Raw genomic sequence first — 24,182 nt, 5'->3', positions numbered from 1 at the left:
TTATGAGATAGAGCTCAGCGTTGATTCATCTCATATTATATAGCATGTATATAATTTATAGTGTTCTTTCTAACGGTGCATGTCTGCGTGATGCTTAGATAAGCATGCAACTGCCTTTATTCCATCGCACCTCTTCATAAGTGCTCGTCTTTGTATGCTTATGTAGTGGGGTCATATGACTATGTCTTTTCTTGAAACCCTCTGACGACTTAAAGTTATATGGTACAAAACTATCATATGTAATAGCAATTTATCGATTCTGTGACCTCTAGATTTCGCGGCCTCATATTCTAAATTGTGCATTGCGATGGAGATGTATGCACAAATCAGCAGTACCAACTGATCGCCGTGGCCGTTGCCTCCCACGCCGCTCGGGTCGAGACCGAGAACTTTTCCTCGAGGATGTTCATGACCGGCGCCACTGTCCGTTGTTCTGCTCAACTCGTTGGGAAATAACATGACGTCCTCCTGGACGTCGATGAGATCATGCGGAGGGAGGCCACGCGATGTCCTCTCGAGCAGCTCCGACGTGCGTTTCGCCGGTGCTACACGCTCATCACGGCGTGCCAGGACTGCCGGCCCGTCGGTACTTCCTCATCGGCGAACCAGCTCGTCGGTTGCCGCCCCGCGTCAGCCTCCTCGCAGCGAACCCGCCTCGCCACCACCACACCCCAAGCAAATCCTTGGAATACATGACCTGGGTTTATGCGAGTCTCATTTTTTTATTTCTGCTGGACTCATCCCGTATACTCCGGTGAACCACCACCATCCCGGCCAGCTCACCGTTTTTTGGTCACGCAAGCCTAGCTCTACGGTCACCTCATCGCTGACGACACATGATAATGGAAAAAAATATCTAGCCAAGAGAGCAGAAAGCAAACCAAAGGGCGCTACCGTTCTCACACCCACAGGCTTCCCGGCAACATAACAGATCGACCTCCACACGACGCCACCATGTCCGCCACTCCGGCCTACGACCGCGCCGCCGAGCTCCGCGCGCTGGACGCGACTCTCGCCGGCGTCCGCGGCCTCGTCGCGTCCGGCACTGCGCACGTCCCTCGCATCTTCCGCGTACCCGGCCCGGAGGAGCCGCTCCAGGCTCGCGGCGGGCGCCCCGCCCAAGAACGGTCCGCGGCGACCGTCCCGGTGATCGACCTCGGCGGCTGCGGAGACGGCGACCGAGCGGGCGTGGTGGACTCCATCCGCCGGGCCGCGGCGGAGTGGGGGTTCTTCCAGGTGACGGGCCACGGGGTGCCCGGCGAGGCGATGGCCGCGGCGGTGGCGGCGGTGCGGGCGTTTCACGACGCGGACGGCGGGGAGGGCAGCGACAAGGCGCGGCTCTACTCGCGGGAGCCCGGGAAGGCGGTCAAGTACCACTGCAACTTCGACCTGTACCAGTCGCCCGTGGCTAACTGGCGTGACACGCTCTACCTCCGCATGGAGCCCGACCCCCCAGCCGCCGAAGAGCTTCCGAAGAGCTGCCGGTGAGCGTACTCTCTCTCTCTCTCTCTCTACTGCGCTCTAATACTAAATTCTACAGCGATTTCTTCGACGCCTTGCAGCAACCTGCCAGGATAGGGTTCGGGGAGCAGGAGGGTACCCCTGGCTTAGAGGGAGGGCCGGGGGAAGCGACAGGGCGGGGCGGCGATGGCACCGCCGGATCCGCGGGAGAGGAAGAGGGCGGTGGGCGGGGTTGGCGGCGGGGGCGACAGAAACGGATTGATTAGGTGGTGCTGGGCGGCTGGGCCGTGGCGGCGGAGCCGGCGGCAGGGAGCCGCCGGAGACGGGGGAGGTTCGTAGTCTGCAGAGTCCCTAGAAGAGAGAGAGAGAGAGAGAGAAAGAAGCACCAGCGAGAGGTGGAAGAAGGCCGCCGGATCGTTGGATTTGAATCCTAATAGCTGGTATGGTGAGTGCTGAGCATCGACTGAAAATTTTCTTTATTTTAGTTGCGCGAGAAGGACAAGCCTTTCTTAATAGGGACCCTTTTTAATACTTAGTGCGCGGTGACTTGTCAAGACAGGGTTACGATTTGTCAATCAACTGGCTTTAAAATATTGTTAGTGTTGTAAAATCACGTTGCCGGCTGTTAAAACTTTATCCACTGCGTCTATTATGAACGACACAGTAAATAGTAGATATAAATACAAATAAACACAGAGGCACAATGATTAATATAACTAGTATAATACCCATGCTAACATTTGGTAATGTAAATAAAACAATCAAAATGTGATATATGTTTTGTTAACCAAGCATAGAATGAGATAGATTTAAAATTTACGTAAAAAAAATGATACATAGAGTTATTATATTGTTGAATACATAGCCACGTGTATAAAATAACATCGCAACTTTTTGTATATTTCAAAACCATCTAAATCCTGATACACTTAAGAAATTTCTATATAACTTGAGGAATATTGTATATATCCTTTGCGTGTAATCAGCTTATGTTCTCTTCTCTAGTTTTCTTAGTTGTGCAGTCTCTTGCGAGTAGTTCTCTATTGTCAGTCTTACTCGCACCTTAACTTTGCGCCGTTGACGCATGTAATTGCTTCTCTTCGCGCACCTTAATATAAGTTGGTAATGTTCTGGGTCTTTCGAAAAAAATCACTGAGAAATCATAGAGAACAATGCATATTTGTGTGGCGAACCTTGCATTATGATGCTGACACCGGCAGCCTCAAACAAAGGCATGATTTCCGTCTCTTAGATCTTCTTCGTGCATTTCTTGCCGCCGAAAGGGTTGATGAAGATGAACAATCTCTTCGGCCGACCTATGGCGGAGGTGACATGTTCATCACAAACTTGATTAGTTGGCGTTGATCTCTTATTAAGTAGAGTAAACAGTTGGTAAAAAAGAGGCTAACAACGGAGGAGTAATTTTCTTCCAGGCTGAAGCAGCAATCAAGATCAAAGAATTGAAGGATTTACGCCAACTAGTTTTATTGTGTAGTGATCGACACAGTAGAGATACCATGAGGAAGACACTACTGCACGTACCGAACGAGTCCAGATAGTGTCCTAGCTTCTCGCCCCAGGCCATGGCGGCGCCCTCGTTGTCCGCCATCTCGAACATGAAGTCCTTCCTGCAACGCTTCCCTCCCGTGCTCGCCGCCACGAAGGCCCTCACGACGACAATGCATTTGTCCCAAAAGAAACAAGATAGATATTGCTTACTGCCTCATTTGAACTTCTCCCTCAACAAGTCAGTAATTACTACCAAAGAAACCTCATCTTTGTCTACTACCTTATTGATCATGTTGGCTTTGTTGTGCTGAACAGTACCATTATCCTCCCTTGACATGTACAAACCCATTCTAATTGCTAGTCTGTAGACCTTTCTAGGATCCATCCTACCACAAGTTCAAATCGACACAATAGTTAGCAACTACCACACATGATTTAGTCTACTCTATTGAGCAAGCTACAACACATAACAAGAGTGAGGTCCTTACCCTTTTGGAACCCAGCCATTTTGAGCATTCGACGATGAATCAGAGTCCAATAGCTTGTGGCGCTCCACCAAATCCCCATCTGTTGATACCTTCACTGGACTAAGAGCGACGATCTCCTCCAAGATGCTAGCTGCACTTCGAGCAATTTAAAGAAGAACAATGCAAGAACTAAACAAAAATGTAATATAAAGGTTTTGGACAACAAGACTACTTAGGAATCAGGTCGCTTAAAATGTAAGCATGAATGCAGGATATTAACCTCAAGTTTCAATACAACGATTGACATGTGAGTTTATGTTTTACAATATTTTATATAAAAGAAATCCTATAGATAGCTTAAACAATGATCCTCCATTTGCCAGCAAGTAATAAAGTCCAACACTTATCTAAGAAAGAACGTTTGAAAAGGGGATTATTGAACAGATTCATGAAACAAATGATAATTTAAGAAACCCACTAATCCAACTCACATCCAACTCATATCTAATTCAGAACTCTAGAGGCAAACAATATTTGTTTCCTATGATTCTACTTCTATTTTATCTTCAATATTTGTCTCCAGGTGTTGTGGTTATTCATTTTTAAGTTTCATCAATGGTCAGGACCTAAGTTTTTATTTAAATCGTTGAGAAAAATAACCAAAAGTTGAGCTTGCAGGTCACCAATGCACATCAAGTTATCATAGCAAAATTGTAATGTGCAGCAACATGATGAACTCCGAGGTATAGGAACTGAAATTGAGAGGAGCCACATGAGAAGGATTCAACATCAGTCCTCATTTTTAGAAGATTGTTATGCTAACATTTGCATCACAAAATAGGTGAAAAAAATGACAGAAATGAAGTTAGCAGCGGACAACCAGAAAGAGAGAAATGGCTGAGGCCATTTTCAAGGATGGGCAAAACAACAAAATATTCAATTGATGGAACAACAAATAAATTCTAGTTCAGAAACAACGAACTAAGTCTGCATCAGAGTGAACTTGTATGTCAAAACAAAATAATGGAATGTATTCATTTATATATAATGATAAGAATCAAACATGATTGTGACCATAATAGGTAAAATTTGCATCTAATCAGAGATGCATGGCGACATTTGACTGCTCAACAAACAAAAATTGACTGCATAAAAATAAAAAGCAAACTGCATAGATTTGGCATGTACCTCTAGGTAAAAGGGAAACAATGCATAATCAGAAATCCATGGAATGTCATATTTGTAAAATTCATCAGCAACCTCTGATACAAAGGATGAATTTGCACATTATATCTCCAAAAGCTGAATTAGGGCATGTGCATAAGAAGTTTTTGGAACCCCCACATTTTGAAAAGGTAAATTTCTTGCAAGATGTTCCATAATGGTTTTGGCCCGAGTGTTATCCTTTTGAAGTCCTTGCTGATTCTGCTATAATAATTTAGAAATAGACAGGCACATGGGCAAGTTTGATGCCTTGCAGAATTATGGGTACACCTGAAGAAGATAATGTCAGTAATATGGTCTAGTGTACAAGGAGCTAAAGCAAATGAATAAGATATGAAGAAGACACTCTGTCGGTGCTAGAACACCGCGAGTAGGGATCTTGAGGGATCCCCTTCGAGATTCGGCCGGAGGGCTGGTCCTGAAACTATCTCGTACGTGGGGTTAATACGTGTAGGACTTAGGCAGGATGGATCGTTGTCAGCTGGTAGAAATAAATGCACCAAGGGTTTAGACAGGTTCAGGCCGCACGGAGGCGTAATACCCTACTCCTGTGTGTCTGGTATGTTATCAATGCTCTTCGGATGTCTTTCTCTGGATCTCTATCGATCTCCGGATCCTTTTTTCTATCTCTAGCTTTTTCTGTTCTATCGGCCGTCTATCCTGTTACAAGGTGCTCCCCCCCTTTATCTACCCGGGGGGAGGCCTTTCAGGAAGTGCCCATAACGAGGGCACAAGTTCCTGTAAACAATAAATGAAAAGTGACCATCATTGGTCTACAGTTGATGTTACAGAGGTTTGAAAAAATATCCCTCGGATGGTTCCATTGGTCTTCGCATTGCAGCTTTAGCAGGCGCAGGGGCGCCTACCGGCCAACCTTTGGGTACTCTCTCATGCCCATTTGGGCAGAAAAGGTTTGCTGCGATCTGATGTGATAGGGTGATAAGCCTCGTGCCCATCAAAGATATCTTCAAACCGCCTTCCTTCATGGGCCCCGCGAGGGGACATGCGATGGGATCCGCCACATTAATTGTGCCCACGCCTTCCTACCAGGTGGCGGCAGGGACTGGCGTATTCAGTACGGTAGGCGTGGGGGAAAAGTGGCTGGATGTGACCGTTCACGCTCCCCATTAAATGCGGCATCGGGCCTCACACCGACTGACATCTCATCGTGGAGTCCCTGCGGGGTCCACCGGCATGTGGCTTGACGGGTGCTTGGGGACCAACTGTTCTTGGCCCTGAGAGCCCACTCTCGGATCTTGCTTTCCTCGGGTCCTCGGGGCTCTCTGGATATTCGGAGACCAACTGTTTTGGGCCCCGAGCGTCCACTCCCTGATCTTGCTTTCCTTGGGTCCTCGGAGCTCTCTAGATACTCGGGGACCAACTGTTCTTAGCCCCGAGCACCCACTCCTGAACCTGTCTTCCCTCGGGTCCTCGGGGCTTTCGGGGTACTCGGGGACCAGTTCTCGTCCCCGAGCACCCACTCCTGGACCTTGCTTCCCTCGGGCCCTCAGGAAGGTGGTCCCCGAGGGAAGGCACCACGTGGCACTGCGCTGTCCTGACCTCGGGACTCGGGAACCCCTGGATCCCATATCACCGACAGCAGCCCCCGGGCCCATCGGCAGGCAATGGTCTAGAGACTGAGAGTGGGACCCTATTTCTTCAAGGCTGATCACAGCATTGGTGCCACGTGGCTTTCTGTCGCTCGGTGCCGAAATATTTGCGGGCCTTGCAATTTTTAAGCCCAAGCTCTTGGTATAGCCTAAGGAGGAGCCGAAAGGGCGCGTGCCCTTTCGACTTTCGAGGAAGGTGATGATGAGGCGGGAGACGCCCAGGCTTCCGTGCGGATCGAGGAAGACGTGCCTCGCTTATTGCGCAAAGGAATAAGACGTTTGAACTCCCAGCGATAGAAAGGGGAGAGGCAACGGACCAAAGTTGAAAAGAATTGGAGATTGTATCGGTGTCTCGGTGCAGGAAGTTTGCACTCACCAGATAGTCCGGTGCGAGAGTTTTTGTACTCATCGGATAGTCTAGTGTGTGGTAGATGTGAGCACTGGAACTTTTCAGTATAGAGGCAGAGATAAATTCATTTACCAGAAGGTCCGATGTGGGTGAGAGTAAGCACCAGATTAATTTTCCTAGAGAATGGTGCAAATGTGAAAGTCTGGTATGGTAGCCTCACTGGATGGTCCGGTGTGTGCACGGGTTATCTCCGGTGGCTTCACCGGACAATGATTTCCAGAGAGGTTGAAACACTAAGTTCTAGTGAAGATGTAGTCACTAGATTGTCCGGTGATGGGCGTGTGAACACTAGAGAGTATCACCGGAGCTTTTCAGTTTTGAGGCAAATGTTGAGGTGTTTACAGGATTGTCCGGTATTAGGATTTTGTGATCACCAGACTAATTTTTCCAGAGAGGAATGCAAACCGGGTTCCAGTAGAGTTGTACTCACTAGATGGTCCGGTGTGTACACTGGTGTAAGCGTCGAACCATCCGATGTTAACATTTTGGTTACGTCTGATCTTTTTCAACTTGATTTCGATTTGGACTAACATGTGATGATTTTATATGGTTCTGGAGATGCATATTTGCTAGTCCCATGGTGTGCAGGTGATGGATGGAACTTGACGGTCGATGACGAGTGATCGGGGCTAAGCAGGGTGTTTGGTGCTGGATGATTAAGGAGTTCGAACGACGTCAAGGATGATCCTAGCGATACACTTGGAGGTCAAGTAAGGCAAGAGATGAAGGTTGATGAAGGCGGTGTGTTGACAAAGTCAAGCGAAGGGGATGTCGGTGAAAGTGACAAGGCTGCCCGAGGGATCGAGAGCGAGAGAAACTTGCCGACGGCCAAGATTGCATGACAGAGGACATGTGTCAACATCGAAAGACTTGCTTGAGGTCAAAGCAAGCAACTGTGAGTCAAGCCTTAAGAAGGGTGCGAGTCGGTTTCCCGGTTTGGCCACAAAACCGCGGGTGGATGAAGTGCATGTGGTATCATCGTGAAGTTTGTGTCGAGGCGAAGCTAAATCATGAAGGCGTCACGGTCGTCCGATGGATGGAGGAGAAAATAGACTAAAATACCCCTGCTGGTAGGTAGGAATGTACTACAATAGAGAGGTATTTTGGGAACAGTCAAGGAAACTTGGGGTCAAGTTTTCTAGGATATATATAGATGGGTTCGGCTAGTTAGGAACTCAGCCCTTTGAGCTATCCATATGAGAGCTTTGTGTTAGGGTTTTAGAGGAGAGTGAGAGGAGTGCTTAGCGTTTGTAATAGGTGAGAGTTCTGAGAGATAAATGTTTGTAATCTGACTAAAATATGGCTGAACTCTTTGAGTAACGAAGTTTAAGTTTTTGCATATGCTTGAATTCCCTTTCTCCTAGTTTTATTCTATTGGTTCCTTTGCAAGTTTGCAAGTTCTTGGTGTTTTATTGTTGATTTTATTTTTTCTTTTTGAGCTATAATTTCAACACCCTAGAAAGTTGATTTTATTGATGCTAGAGGCATAGAATTCATATACACATGTATATGTGATGGGGTCTTGAATTTTCTTGTCTCTAGACCATCATCTTAGAGAGTTTATTTGCCTGGTGATCTCGTCACCGTTTCGTTTATCTTCAAAGTTATGAGATTTTAGACACAAAGACACATGGAATGGTTTTGAATGGAACCTATGATTCATATTCTATCCGTGGAGTCATATTATATTGAAACTTTTCATCTCGCTTTGTCTCTTTAGGTATTTTGCTTTCGCTCAAGCTTTGAGGTGCGTTGGATGATTAAAAATAGGAGAAGATCATCTATTTCGCAAGAAATTATTGAGGCGTCTATTCACCCCCCCCCCTCTTGTCGCCACTTTTGATCTTACAAACCTTGTAAAGTGTCAATTTTTGACTATAATGACCCGATGATGAACATGGTGTTAACGCAAGCGTCCGAGCCAAATTCTACTTCTTCCACATACTTCAGGAGCCTCCAATCCCCGAAATCGAGGCTAACATAGCTACCATCCCTGAAATCACCTCAGGAATCGAAGAGTCACTTCGAAAATTGAAGGCAGCTGCTAAGCAACTCTAGTTAGAACGCATAAAATTGCAGCAAAGGACAAATTTGACTCGGATAATGGGTCGGTCACCTGATCGAGCACGGCGCACATGTCGAGGCACGAGAGGTCGAGGCAGCCGGCGATGGAGTCTACGCTGCGGATGGCCAACTCCGACCATAGCTCCGCCGCGAGGGGTCCGAGGGGCATGGACGGGAGGTTGTAGAGGTCGCTGTCGATGTAGCTCCAGTACTCCTCCTCAGGTGGGGGCAGTGGGTACAGTGGGGACGGCTGCCGTACGATGAGGAACTCGTCGGTCGAGGAGACCGTGATTGCCGTCGTGAGAAATTTACCTTTTCAAAATGTGTAGCCGGTGAGGCGGAAGACAAAGTCTATGGTGCCGTCCTGCTCGCACTCGAACTCGTCAGAGAGGTCTAGCTCGTATAGCGGCTCGGAGGTGGCAAATCGGGATGGTGGCACAGTGGCGACGGACTAGGGTAGTGGAGATGACGGACCAGTGGGCGGCGTCATAGAGGAGGGGAGGTGGAGGCGGCGCGGTGGGAGGTTGGATATGGTGGCTTGTGGAGGTGATTGGGGGAGGGGAGACATGGGGGAATCAAGGTCCTAGTTTGATGGTAATGGGAGCGATAATGGGAGCAAATTGCGGATGTGGGGTGCAGGCGAAACGCTGAAAATTCAGGAGCGGAATGACGCAAAATGATCGTGGGCCCGTGAGTGTTGGATGAACCGGATGTTTTGTGCCATCGGATTTGATGAAGCCGTACGAGAAGAGGTCGAGTGCTTCATTTTGAGGAAGGAGGATTTCTGCATGCACAGATTGAAGTGGATGAAGGAAAAGTCATCTGTGTGGAGGTAGAAAGTTGTATGGACGCAGGAAAAAGTTGAACTGGTGCATTATATAAGGATATAGACTCTCTCCTCTCCTCTCCTTCCCTCTCTTCTCCTTATAATATATGGCACTGATGGGATGAGTCATTCTTATATTTAGAGTTTCGGTAGAATCTCACATATTCTTCACAGTTACAGTTTCATAATAGTTAGGAGGTAGGCTTAATATAATGAGGATGATTCGATGGTTCATGCTCTGGCGATCCTATGAGCATGGCCCGCCTAGAAAACTAGCAAGTTGCCCAACAATAGGCCCATCACATCGCCCAGCAATAGGCCCAACATGCTTAGTTGATTTAGAATGTCTATCCTTCTAAGTAATCTCCATAAATTAGATCACACTACTAAAAAGGGTCATCCATGCTTTTTTTTTACTGTTGGTTCAGAAAAAATTAATAGTGATAAAATATCACTGCCGATTTTACTAAAAATCTAATCAACAGTGATAAATTATCACTGTCAATTTTACTAAAAACCGACAGTAATACCCCATCTAACAAAACACAACACAGGTAATCAAGTATCACTGTCGGTTCTAACCATGAACTGATATTGATAATGAAGGTATTATCACTGCCGATTCATTATATATTAACCGAAAGTGACAATAAAATGCGGTACATATTTGGAAATTCATAACTTTTTCGTACGGAGTCGAATGGAGACAAATTTTATATGAAAATTATAGATCTTGACAAGATCTATAACTTTGTAGTTGATAACTTTTTTATTTGAAATCATATAAATACCAAATAATCTTCTAAAACTTTGTGTAGCAAAAATCCAAAGAATAAATTACTATATAGCCAACAACTAAAATTGTAAGGTGAGATGGCAACAAAGCTTTGCGCCAGAGGTGAGGTCGTGGTTCTATAGTAAAAAAAGATTTTTTTTTTAACATCAGAAACTAACTCTACAAAACTATTGAAGAAAAAATCACATACTGAACTACAAAGTAAACTGTCGGACTAAAAAGCCACACACAGAGCCACAAAGTTGAAAATTACAACTTGAAAGAATTTTATCGTGAGTTTGATAACTCAGATTGATAAAACGTTTGTGCAACACTGACTTTCAGATGTAGCACTATGTCTCTAAAAATTTTCGTGCAAATTGCAGAAGGTCAATTTTTGATAAAAAATTCAAAGGTCCTGTCGACAGTCTTTTGAGCCTTGTACAGATGTAAACACAATATTTTTTTCAGATGCGCCTTCTCGTTTGCTTCGAAAGTAGAGGTAATGCATTAAAATTGGACTCTGTATGTAAAAGTTATGATTGTTTTACTGAATGGTGCACCGATGGATTTTCAAAAATTCATAACTTTTTCATACAGAGTCGGATGGAGACAAACTTTATATAACAATTATTGCCCTCGATGAAATATACAACTTTGTAGTTGGCAACATTTTCATTCGAACCAATGTAAATGCTCAAATAATCATGCAAAAAATTAAGTAGCAAAAGTCAAAAGAATAAATTACCTCATAGTTATCAGCTAAAACTGTAAGATGAGATGTTAAAGAAGTTTCATGCGAGGGGTGAGGTCATGGGCTTGACTCCCACAAACTGCTCGGGCGTGTAATTTTCTGTATTTGATGAATCGACTCCCACATAAGTCGTGGGGGTTGGTTAAAGTAAAAAAGAAGGCATGGGGGTTTGTTCGTCAAGTGTAAAAGAAAAAAAAATCAGTCGCAAAAACATCGGATTTTTTAACCGGCAGTGATGAACTTTTCTACAATAGTGTCATTTTATATTGGGAGGTGCTATTTATCAAATGCCTCATAAAAGGTTTTGTTTCGATCGACGTCTCACAGCCGTTTGATCATGATCTAACGCTTTAGGACTAATCTTCAGTCTCCATCTATCTTCCTCTTAGCGGTTAAGCACTTCTACTCATCCGTCAAAACTCGCCCCCATCCTACCTACCCGTACTCGTCTCCAGCGGCGTCCCCCTGGCCCCATATATTTATAAAATCTAATAAATTTATGAGATTATAAAAATATCTTTCAAAACAAATATAAAAATGTGACTTTCATGTTTACAAACTAAAAGATTTAAAAGTTATTGATAGTCAAAGTTTAAAAGTTTGACTATATCTTGTCCAAAATGGCAAGTATTTCTAACTATGTAGTAGGAACATTAGAAAAACTTTTCCATGTTTTCTTAAAAGTAAACTTGTAAATATTATTTATAACTCCTAAAGATTTATAAATATTCTTTAAAAGTAAACATGTAGATATTCTTTGTAAATCTGTAAATATTCTTTACTTGTTTGTAACGGGAGTGGGCAGGAACTTTAGAAATATTATTATGTCATGCTTTTTGAAGAAATAAACCTGTAAATATTTTCTTTTGTAAATCTGTAAAAGTCTCTTATCTGTCAATATACAATAGGCAGCCGTCCTGCATGTTTGTTTTGGTTATAAGGTACACTGCATAGTAGATTACCGAAGCTTGCTGTTGATAGTACATAGTTCTTATATACCATGATTCTTCACAGAGATGCGCTGTTTGGATACTCCAAACAAGTGAAGAATTTGGGGGCAAAACTGTTCGAGCTCCTCTCTGAGGCTCTTGGGCTTAAACCGAGCTACTTGACAGATATTGAGTGCGACCTGGGGCAAATTGTACTGTGCCACTACTACCCTCCGTGCCCCCAGCCTGAACTCGCCATTGGGACAAGCCGGCATTCAGACTCTGGCTTCCTGACTATACTTCTGCAGGACGAGATCGGCGGCCTCCAGATCCTCCATGAGGATGGGTGGGTCGACGTCGCGCCGACCCCGGGAGCGTTCATCGTCAACATCGGCGATCTCTTACAGGTACGCTAGCTGAATTCATTGTCAACACACCGGAATGTTACGCTTGATTGTGTGGGGCTGAGACTGAATTTTTCCATTTGACATGCTCAGTTGATCTCCAACGACAAGTTCAGAAGTGTGGAGCACAGAGTGGTGGCGAAGAATGCTGGACCGAGAGTTTCCATCGCGTGTTTTTTCAGCACGCATTTTCATCCTGCTTCGACGAGGATTTACGGTCCGATCAAGGAGCTGGTGTCCGATGAGAACCCCCCATTGTACAGGGAAACACTCGTCAGAGATTACCTTGCACATTACTACTCCATTGGATTAGATGGCGGGGCGAAGACTGCTCTTTCTGATTTCCGGTTATGAATTCTGAAAGAGAGTTTTGTTTTTGTCAGTACAAACCTACAGACTAAATCATTTACGAGCAACAAGGAAAAACTGGAACAATGTATATGTTTAGTGCCAAAAAGAAGATGAACTGATATGTGTGTTCTCAACAATAAAAGTAAAGCATGTCTGTACATGCTTAAATGGAACAGGATACACTAGCTTGGATTTCAGATGTATATTTCTGGGCCACAAGTGAATACAAGACTCGATATCCCATCTTTACTCCATTGCTTATGGCCTTGTTGTGTCTGTGGCCGAACTTGCCCCAAACAGCCGACGCTTTTTATCAAGCTGGATATCTCAAAAGCTTTTGACTCCATACATTGGGCCTATCTTCTAGAGGTCCTGCAAACTCTAGGGTTCGGCATCAGATGGCGAAATTGGGTTGCTTCGCTGCTGGCCACTGCTACCTCCAGAGTGCTGCTTAATGGAACTCCGGGGAAAGAGTTTAAACATGCTCGTGGTCTCCGCCAAGGAGACCCCCTTTCACCAATGCTCTTCATCATGGCCATTGATCCCCTACAACGCATCATCGACATGGCAGCTCAGAATAATTTTTTGCACCCAATTCTTCCGAGAGCGGCACGCTTGAGATGCTCGTTATATGCGGACGACACTGCTGTGTTTGCAAAACCTTGCAAGTCTGATCTGATCGCGTTTTATGAGATCCTGCAAGTCTTTGCAAAGTGTTCTGGGTTGGTTACAAATCTAGCAAAAACAGAGGTTTTCCCTATCAGATGCGAAGAGTTGCCTTTGGATCAGATTCTCCTTGATTTTCCAGGAAAGATGAGTTCTTTCCCTGGATCCTACCTTGGCCTTCCTCTGCACACTCGAAAACTTAGAAAGGTGGATGTTCAACCTTTGCTTGATAAGCTTGGAGCATAACTCCCGGGTTGGAAAGGAAATTTTTTCTCAAGAGCGGGAAGAGAGATTTTAGTGAAATTGGTCCTCTCTTCCCAACTAACTTACCACCTGACAGTTTTCCCTCTGCAAAAATGGTTAACAAAAAGGATTGATAGGATTCGAAGATCCTTTCTTTGGCGTGGTGGTGAGCCTGAGAGCGTCAATGGAGGCCACTGCCTAGTTAACTGGTCCACAGTTTGTCGTCCAAAAGACCTGGGAGGCCTAGGGATTTCTGATTTGGAAAGGTTTGCCACAGCCCTCCGTCTCCGATGGATGTGGTTCAGGTGGAAACAAGAAGATAGGCCGTGGGCAACAATGGATGTCCCATGTGACAGAGTGGAGAAAGAGCTATTCCATGCCTCGACAAGGGTTACGGTGGGCAACGGAAGAAAGGCTTTGTTCTGGTTTTCAACTTGGTTAGAGGGGCAGGCCCCTAGAAATATTGCACCGGCATTATTCGACAAATCAAAAAGGAAAAACTTTTCTGTGTTTAAGGCCTTGACAAACCAAGTCTGGATTGCAAACCTTGGTCATCTTACAACAACGGATGAGCTCCATCAATTTGTGCTTCTGTGGGGAAAACTTCAGAATGTCGTGCTCGACCCTGAAGTGCAAGACGCAATCTCTTGGAGGTGGACAGTCGACGGTGAATACACAGCACAAAGCGCCTACAAAATCCAGTTTGAAGGTAGCATAAGGAAGCCGGTGATGATGCAAATTTGGAAGGCAAAAACGGAGCCCAAATGCAAAGTTTTCGCGTGGCTACTCCTGCATCAAAAAGTTCTAACAGCAAACAACCTTGCAAAGAGGGGATGGCCCCATGATCCAATATGTAAGCTTTGCCGAATTGAAAATGAGACTCCGCGGCATCTCTGCAAAGATTGCCCGTATACTCAAGAGGTGTGGAAGGTGATCACCTCTTGGTTGAACCTTCAAGATTTTTCGGACATGGATGAGCATTTATCAATCAACAGATGGTGGCAATTGGTTCGTAGGAAGGTGGCACGAACTCACCGTACGTTATTCGACGGCGTTGTCATCTTTTTTTGGTGGAATATATGGAAGGAAATGAATCGGAGAACCTTTGAAAACAAGCAGCTATCGGTGACAGACGTGGCGTTCAGGCTCAAGGAACAGATTGATCAACATCGGATAGCTCTCGCCTCTTCCTCTTAGTGTAGGTGGTTATTTGTGCTTCCTTTAAAGGCGCTCGGTCGTGGATGATCGGTTTCGTTGTTTGAAGCGTTCCTAGCCTCCCTTCTAGCTGTGTGGGGGGGGGGGGGCGAGTGTCGGCCTCTCTGGCTTTGTTTGTTTCTTCCATGCTGTGTGTGTTGTCCTGAGACCTTTTTAATCCTTTTGGGTTTTTTCCTTCCTAATATATGATCGGCAAGCCTCTTGCCGTTCCTTTTCGAAAAAAAAAGAAACCATAGTAAAAGTTCTGCTTCTGCATAGTATAAGTTCACTCCGAACATATTATAGATAGAATAATAGAAATGAACAAGAAATGAGGCTTAGGACTTTTTCTTAAATTGCAAGCGCCCATTTAATGAATTATGTGAAACTATCAATTACAATTGCTGTGATTTCAGTCCGTGCACAAGTACTTCCACTCTTCAATTTCTCAACCAAAACGTATCCTGAAGAGCTATCAGAAAGAAAAAAAAGGTATCCTGAAGAGGCCTTCAGCATCACAGCAAAACTGCTCTTTTCTTCACTTTGTTTCATGGCATTGTTCCCACTACTCTATTCAAAGAGAGCTCAGAGGAGACAATCTTTTAATTCTTAAGCACTGACATTTCAGATATCTTTCTTGACTAATGATGCTAATTGAGCAACCAAATCGCTAATCCTAAACCAAATTCAGGGTTCCATCAAGAACGACAATTGCGCTGCGAACGGAGTGCTTGCTGGAGACCCACCGGAGGCTGCCTTGCACCGTGCCGTTGGTGGCGCCGCCACCTCTCTTGAACCTCACCCTGAACTCCCTCTTCTGGTTCACGGAGCCAAACTCCAGCCTCTTCGGCACCACCTCGACGGCGACACCATTCAGTGCGACGACCTCAGCCGTGTACACCGAGAACGCCTCCCAGACGTTGGGCACCGTGCGCCTCACCTCGACCACGGGCGCGGCCGTCGGGAGAGACACCATGAACGACGGGTAGTTCAGGTCCTTGCCCTCGATCTTGCTGACCGATGCGCAGCTCACGTTCTGCATCGGCTGTGCGATAATGTCGTTGACGTAGCTGTCGTTGTACCCGAAGCCGCAGACGAAGGCGATGTAGTCTAGTGCCGAGAAGTCGTAGACGAACCCCGGGTCAAGTGCTTTCGTCGGATTCACAAGCCCGGCGCCCATGAGGAGGTGCCTCGCCGGTAGGCAGGTCGTCTCATCGGCGATTGGCGTGCCGTCCGGGTGCGTCACGTCAGCTGTTGTCATCATCGCAGACTCGATCGCGGACGGTGACCACTCCGGGTGCGCTCGCTTCAGCGCGGCTGCGATCCCCGAGAGGTGCGGCGTGGCCATGGAAGTGCCGCTGAAGATGCCGAAGGTGCGGGTGCTGGGGTTCGCCATCAAGGACCCATCGTCCCTGGACTCCGCCCGCACCCAAGATCATTAAGTTTAGGACCCCTCTGAAATCCTAGAGCTCCAAAGGGATCGTGTAGACTCAAGCCTTCGGAGCCTTCCAGAGGCTCCCAAGCCGCTAACCATACCGGAGGTCATAGACCTCCGAAGGGGGGAGAGGCGAGGGCCCCGATTAATATGGTCGGGTCTACCGACCACGTGATATCTTTCACAATTGGACTATTATTTAATACTACTTAAGTGACGGTCATCCTAATGTATTGGTACAAGTGGCAATCGTCCTAACGTATTGGTGTAAGTGGTAGCCACCCTGACATACCAAACAAAGCTGGCATCGTATTTGACGACGGATCAAGCACAGGGCCCGCTCGCCACCACAGTACTGTCATGGTTGGGTGATGTCATTAGCGTGTTGATATTTTGACCTCTGGCATGAGCAATGTATTATTAAACTGTCCCTATAATCGGTTGTATAAATAGTAGAGACATGTCTGTAACCATACGATCAGAAAGACAACATAAATACTAACCAGGGGCACACAGTGTCACACAAGGAAATTTCTGAGAACTATCGTAGGCATCATCTTCCTCTCAACTACTTCTCTAAGCTTGAGTCGCTCTACTTGATTCTCACCGCACCTTGTTTGTGGAAGACAGTTTCTTTCACCAACAGTTGGCGCCGACCGTGGGGAGCATAGAAGAACTAGGAGAGGTAGGATGCCATCAAAGAAAAGGACCACCTAGGCAGCGACCTGAGCGGCTGGCTCCATGGCTACGCCTACGCGAAAGTCTGCACGGCAGCAGTGGCCAAACACGCGTTACGCTGATGCTGACACCCCAACCGGGTGCGACAACGAGTTCACGCTTGGGCGGAATGAGGGCGCCTCGGCCATCGCCGGCGCGGCCATGGTCCTAACTACGGCTAACGTTGCGGACCCTGCCGGTTCAGAGACCCTGCAGCAGCAGAATGGCGACAACATCGTAACACCTCAAGGGGTTGTGGCCGAGGCCGTAGCTGCACAAGCAGCAACGACTGGCCAGCAGGCACATGTGGTGGCCCTTCGGGCCCAACTGGAAGAGCTATAGGAGGCCCATCGAACTGCACATCAGACCGCAATCGTAGCTGAGGTCACCCTCATGACGGCCAACACCATAGAGCTTTGGGCTCCGGGGGCCTCTGAAAATCGTATGTGCCCCTCATCGTCCCGAGTGTCACCTCTGGACACTCTACACGCGGCTAAGCCCTAGGTCTGTCGGTGCAGAGCTCTGCTCTGGGACTTTGACTCACCCATGTAGGAGGGCATGCAGGCCGTGCCCTTCCCAGATGGGTTCTGGACCCCCAAACTTCCTAAATCTAGGGGCGATTCGATCCCAGAGGAGTTTGTTTGCTCATACGCTCTCGCCATCGAGGCCAACAGAGGCGGGCAGGCCACCATGACCAAGTGCTTCCCCCTCGCCTTAGAGGGAGTAGCCCTCCTATAGCAAAAATGGCCTTACTAGGTCATGAATGTGATTTTGGTGATTAATAATAATATAGTTAATGAGACTAGCATGTTTGTCAAGAATATATGTTACTAGGTCTTATACATGCAATACATGAAGAAGTCACCACAGCTAGAACAAAGTTTGGTCGAATTGGATAAATCCTAGGAAGATTTGTCTCCCTAGATGGTCCCATGCTCTAGGTGCTGAACTCACCGAAGCATATTTGATAAAGGGGGAGAGAGGTCTGAAGACCTCATCAGAAGGTCCGGTGATTAGCAAGTGTACTCACTAGAGCAATTCTTCCAGAGAAGGGTGTTGTGCTAAAGAATGAAAGCTAAGCCTCACCGGATAGTCCGGTGATCAAAGCATGGTAAGACCAGAGTGTTTCTGTCCAGAAGGCAGAATGAAACAATCCACCGGATAGTCCGGTGATCAGAGAAAGATACACACCAAAGCATTTCCACTAGAGAAGGTTGTAGTCGTGGAAGATCAAAGAACAACACGCCGGAAGGTCCGATGATGAAGCAAGGTTACACCGGATAATGAACAATGCAAAGAGATAAAATGAAGTTCAAGGCATCGGATAGTCTGATGATGAAGTGATGTGCGCTAGATGCTTTCACCGGAGCAATGTACACAAAGATGAAGGAAAGGCTCGGATGGCTCATGATAACTCATTGGATAGTCCAATGATAAAGATGAAGTATCCAACAAAGTGTCTAGTGTTCAAGAGGCTTGAGTGGGGTTCCGGTGTTAGTACTATTGTTCTCACTGGATCATCCGGTGTTAACAACTTTTCTGAGCCATTAGGATAACGGCTTGTGCGCGGGTTTAAGGCTATAAATACCCCTCCACTCAGTCATTCGAAGGTGTGGCATGCTGCCGGAGTCTAGAGGAAGCTCATACACACTTGAGAAGACATCCAAGTCACCAAAGTGCTTAAAGTGATTATCCAAGATGATTAAGCACAAGATGAGTGAGTGATTAGTGCTTATACGCTAGAGAGAGTGTTGCTAGGCGATTGTTGCCTAGATAGTTGATCAAGGAGTGATCCAACCTTGTACCAAGTGGTACGTCGGTATCTTGGAGTTTTGGTGACTCACCGGCAAGCTTGTTGACCCTCTGACTTGGTGTGGAGTGGTGACGAGAAGCGTGTACTGTGACGCGGATACCCTTACCTCTGTGGCTCAAGTTCCAAAGTGATCACGGTGGCAAGGAACTAGAAGAGAGGCTAGTGGTGAGACCTTTGCCTTGTATCTTGGTGGCTCATTCGGGAGGAGGCCTTATCTTTGTGACTTGGTGGCTCAAGAGCCTTGACCGGGTGTCGACCGGGAGCATATCTTTTGTGGATCTCTAACGTGGACTAGGGGTGACATTTATACTATCGATACTATATGATAAACATCCTTGTACCGAGTTTTCTCTCTCTACCTTATTTACGTTTCTGTATTTACATTCTTATAATTTACCTTCTTAGATAGGTTACAAGCGCTTTGATCGGTAGAGTAGACACACTAGATAAACCTAGAGCACATCTAGATAGAAATTGATTTATGTTTATCTTGTGTAGTTTTTGGAGACGAATAGATTCTAAGTGTCCTAATTCACCATTCCTCTTAGGATGCCATCGGTCCCTTCACTTTCGGTAGTTATAGGCATTGGAGTTGGGGTCCATTTACGCCTGGTCCCAGCTCTAGGATTACTTTCGGTGGTTCGCCCAGACCAAGGCCCAGATAAAGGGCATGTCAGAGTTATTTGTCATAGACGCAGCGACACAGGGTCTGGCCTTCGGACCACTCTTCGATTGGTTGCACCAGCGCTCGGTGCGCACGGTGAATGCCCTTAGGTGCAAGTTCGAGGAATACGGTCAAGCCGAGGAGGAGCGACTCCACTGTGATACCATAGAGATCGTCTCAGACCCCTCTGTCGTACCGGCAAGATCAACTTTGCATGTAGGTTCTCCCAGGTCCCTCCATCTACCCCAACGAAAAGGGGCTCCGAGGAGGCTGAGGCCTCGAGGGCATACGCCCCGACAACGCCCACGACACGACATCCACAACATCGACCGCACATGAGAGGCTCCGCATCCACCCCAGGATAGGGGCCACAGCCACGGGAGCCTCAGCGTGTTCCCCAAGTGGCAACGCGGCCCCAGCTAGTAGCTGGAAGAGGGGTACTGGTGCACCCTGCATGGGGCTGGGCGAGGCCGCAACATGGAGGATTACCGAACCCTCATAACATTCTAAGGGAATACATTGAGCGGTAGGCTCCCGCATGGCAGGAGATAGGCCCGAAGATGAGCGGGGTAGAGGGTGCAGGCCTCCAATGGGCCGCTGGGTGGATCACCTGGCCTTGCCAAACCCTCCTCAACTGGCCTTGCCTCTTCCACCTCTGCCACCCGTGGTGCAACACGTCGAAGGAGGGACTGGACAATAATAGGAGGGGGAGCCTCTAGGAGCTCCTCGAAGCAGCAAAGGCGAGACTACATGCATGGTGTCAACCATGTCAGGGCAACCTGGGTTCATCGTCAAGACCAGGGATGTGCTGAAGCCCCTGTGACTTTCACCCTTGACGACGCTGATGGGGTGAAATTCCCTCACACTGATGCCCTTGTCATCGAGTCAACATTGTCGATGTTGAAGTCCCAAGGGTGTTGGTCGATGGAGGAAGCTCCACCGATCTTCTCTTCATGCATGCCTTCGACCAGCTCTGCATTCCGCGAGCACCAGAGTGAACCATGAAGGATCCTTGGAGGCGGCGAGGGCACTCATCGGCGAGGGCACTCATCGGCGATGGAAGATGCGAGCATAGTGTCCGACGGGCACGTGCACACTAAAACAAAGACAACTGGAAAATGGGAGCGCTGGATCAGGCCGCTGCTTGGCCAGGACCCCCGCCTTATAACGCTAAGGGAGGTGTTATTGCCTCCTCACGGTGTGTGCACACATCCCGTTCCATCACCCATGATCATGAGGAAGCGTAACTGCCCCCCACGACCCTCCAATGTCGGGGCACCACGTGTCCCACTACCGACGCCAGGACATGATAGCACCACTAAATGCAGGTTGCATTTAATACCCTCTCTCGTAGGTGACGTTAGGCATTTGGCTCGACCGTTGGGTTGGCACTTTAAACGGCTCCAAACAAATGGAGGGTTGTGGGCTCCATAGAAACAGAGCCAATGATCGCCGGAGGCCCTGCTCCAGGGACTGTGGGGACGGCCACTACGTTGGCCATCCTCACGAGGGGCTACTATTAGGGGGTCTCCATCAAGGACCCCGTCGTCCACTGACTCTGTCTAGTTAAGATTGAAGACCATCAAGAACAAGATCCCTCCAGAACACCTGGACTCCAAAGCGGTCTTGGTGACCCAAGCCTTCGGAGCCTTCCAGAAGCCTAAAGGCTGCTAACCACTGGAGACCATGGACTACTGGAGGCTTGGGGAGCGGCGAAGCCCCCCAGTAATACCAATAGGGATGGGCCCACCAATCATGTGTGGTATATGCCATGATGTGACTAGCATCTAATGCCAGTCAAGTGGTGGCCATCTTGACCCACTGGTGCAAGTGGAGGCCTCTCTAACACACCAGATAAGACTAGCACCATATTTGGTGACTGACCAAGCACAGGGGTCGCTCGTCGCCACAGTAACTGCCACAGTTTGGTGATGTCATCAGCATGTCGATATTTTGGCCTCTGGCCTGGGCGATGTATTACTAAACTGGCCATGTAACCCGGTTGTACAAATAATAGCTCGTATCTCTACTGCTAGTAGGGGCATATCTCTAAGCATACGATCAGGAAGGCAATATAAATACTGACCAGGGCACATGGTGCCACATACAGGAATTTCTAGCTAAGAACAATCGTAGTCATCCTCTTCCTCCCAACTACTTCTTCAAGCTTGAGTCGCTCTAGTGAGATTGATTCTAGTCACACCTTGTTCATGTAAGACAGTTTTTTTCACCAATAGCGTGTGTTTGCGCTGGCGTTGTGGCCAGGAGGGGAGCCGAGGACGGGCGCAATTATATTCATGTCGGGCTGGTGATGTCGGGCTTCAGCACGCCGAGGTTTGACAAGTTGCAGGGGCCTCAGGAAGAGTACCAGCGATGGCCGGCTGAGAGGACGGGTCTAGAACAACGTCGGTGAAGTGGAGGCTCGCGGTGGGGTTGGCATGGAGTTGATGTATGCCATGAGCATCTTACCGGCGTCATGGCTAACGCGCGATGCCGCTATGGTCATGTTTCCCATTGGATTGGTCGCCAGTCGTGTGGACCATCTCGCCGCGCTTGCTGATGGCCTCTGAGCTGTCGCAAAGCACGATCTTGATGTGAACATCGACGGACTTCAGCGCGCCATTGGTGAACTGGCCGACGACGCAGATGAGCTGCCTCTTCCTGACACTCTTGCACCTCCTGTTTGCCTCGCCTTAGAGGACCAGCCCGTTGCCAAGCTCGACCTTAGAGACAATGCACTGGCCCATAGTGCTCTCGCAGCCACTGTGAGCACTCAAGGCGCACAGTTCGTGATGGTCATGACGTACGGATCGTTATTTCCTGCGCTCGTGCTCACAAAGATGCTCGACATGATGGCGGAGAAGCTCCTGATGACGGTAAGGTCCTTGTAGAATGGCTGCTGCATGTCGTCCAAGGCTGAGATGGAGACCACGTCTACGCTGTCCACGAACGCGCCCTTCTCTATAGCGATGATCTACTTCATAGATGGGCACTAATCATCGAAGCACACCTCGTAGTATGCCAAGTGCGCGCGCAGCACCATGCTGGAGGTTGCGCTGACGTTCTCCCTGAGCGCCTTGACGTCCCTGATGAAGGCTCCGACGGCGGTGCTGGATGTGTGCGTGCCGTGCTCCCCAAGCGTCAGCGACACCCCGTCGATCAACTTGTAGCTGCATGGCGCACCCCCTAACTCGCACCGGCCCCACCACTTGGCGGGGAGCAACGGCATGCCCTTGTTGCTGTACAACGAGTGCCGCGGGTCGACCCCATTGTCGAGGATACTGACGATGACGCCCTCCCCCATGGTTTGACCCATGGCCTGCATGCTCGTCCGGGGCGCGCTCACTCCGAGCGGCGCCATCGTGTACGTCGTCATGAGCTTGTAGTTGAAGTCCGGGATCGCTTCCATGCACCACTTGAGCCTGCGCATCACGTCATACTCCCGCGCCGTGAGCCGCGCGGCAAACCCGCTGACGACATGCTGGTACGAGTAGACGAGCCGCCCGCCCGGCGCCGATCGGGCCTCATGGAGGACCATGTCGGTTGTGATTTTGAGCACGGAGGTGAGCAGGGAGGCGTGCCACGCGCGTAGCCTCTCACCGCCCTCCTTGGGGCGATTTGCTCGACAGGCGATCACCAGGTACGTCCCCACGGCGTCGTTGATGACGTCCCCTGTGGCGAGCCAGATGGGGAGGGCGGTGAGGAGCAGGAGGAGGTTGTGAGGTGGGGTTGGGGTGTGCATGGCGGTGATCCACTGACTGATCTACAGGTGCAAGAAAGGAGTCGAGAACGTGAGGTGGTGTTTTTTTTACCTGAAGTGGGAGGAGAGTTATTTTAAATAGAAGAAAGCCCGACCAGCATAGTAACAAAAGTCACAAAAACAAAAACAGAGACCCCAGAAGATGAGTCCCTAAAACCTATTCTCGCCATATTAGGCAGCCTAAATGTCGTGCTCCAGATATAACCCAGATGTAAGCTTCATGTTTGTTCCTTTGCGTAACATAGAAGGACACCCCTTGGTGGAGTTACAAGTTCTTGGGTTCCACTCTTGTCAAATTTCCCAGCAAGTTAAAGATGATCACTGATCTTAAGCCCTATTGTCCAAGGAGAGTCCACCACTATAGAATATCAGTGATGTTGGGTTTTAGTGGTGTGCATAAGGCCATGACCCACGAACGTACGTTTGGAGCTTGGAGCAGAGCATGCGGGTGGCTAGCTGTTTTTAGACCGCCCTGTTTCACTGGCACTGGATGAGGCTTGTGCCTTCCCTAGGCCAACCCTAATTTTTCCACCTTTAAAAATTCTTAAAATTTGCTAAAATTTAAAATGAGTTTAAATAATTTAAAAGAGAGAAATCCTATTTCATATGAAAGAAAATATATTTGACTAGGATATAAATGATTATTTTGCATTCATGCTGAATTAGGCAAATAGGATTTTTATTTGGGTTTTGATGAAATTTTGAAGAGATTTTGCTTTGATTTTGAATTTGAAGTTTGGATTTGAATTTAGAAAGAAAAGAAAAAGAAGAAATCCTTCTCGGGCTGCCTTTTTCTCTTTTTCCGGCCCGGACCTCTTCGGCCCTCTCTTCCACCTGGGCCGCGCCCCTGCCTCGGCCCATTCGCGCGCACCAGCCAACACGCCGAAGACGCCCGCACCGAGCCACC

At 47.8% G+C, this 24,182-nt stretch overlaps 1 protein-coding gene and 1 pseudogene across 1 annotated transcript; one reads left to right on the top strand and one right to left on the bottom strand.

The window, feature by feature from the left end:
• Positions 1 to 713: 713 nt before the first annotated feature.
• Positions 714 to 12,986, top strand: LOC133923946 (1-aminocyclopropane-1-carboxylate oxidase homolog 1-like). Its single transcript, XM_062369259.1, has 3 exons — positions 714 to 1,484; positions 12,114 to 12,435; positions 12,526 to 12,986. Exons 1-3 carry the CDS (start codon positions 955 to 957, stop codon positions 12,784 to 12,786), a joined length of 1,113 nt encoding a protein of 370 aa, XP_062225243.1. The 5' UTR covers positions 714 to 954; the 3' UTR covers positions 12,787 to 12,986.
• Positions 12,987 to 15,456: 2,470 nt separating this feature from the next.
• Positions 15,457 to 23,295, bottom strand: LOC133923430 (subtilisin-like protease 4; annotated as a pseudogene).
• Between the last annotated feature and the right edge of the window lie 887 nt (positions 23,296 to 24,182).

The sequence above is a fragment of the Phragmites australis genome, chromosome 7 (genome assembly GCF_958298935.1).
Source record: "Phragmites australis chromosome 7, lpPhrAust1.1, whole genome shotgun sequence".
Lineage (NCBI taxonomy): Eukaryota > Viridiplantae > Streptophyta > Magnoliopsida > Poales > Poaceae > Phragmites > Phragmites australis.
The sequence above is the reverse complement of the archived record's forward strand: the minus strand, read 5'-3'. Positions and strand labels throughout refer to the sequence as shown.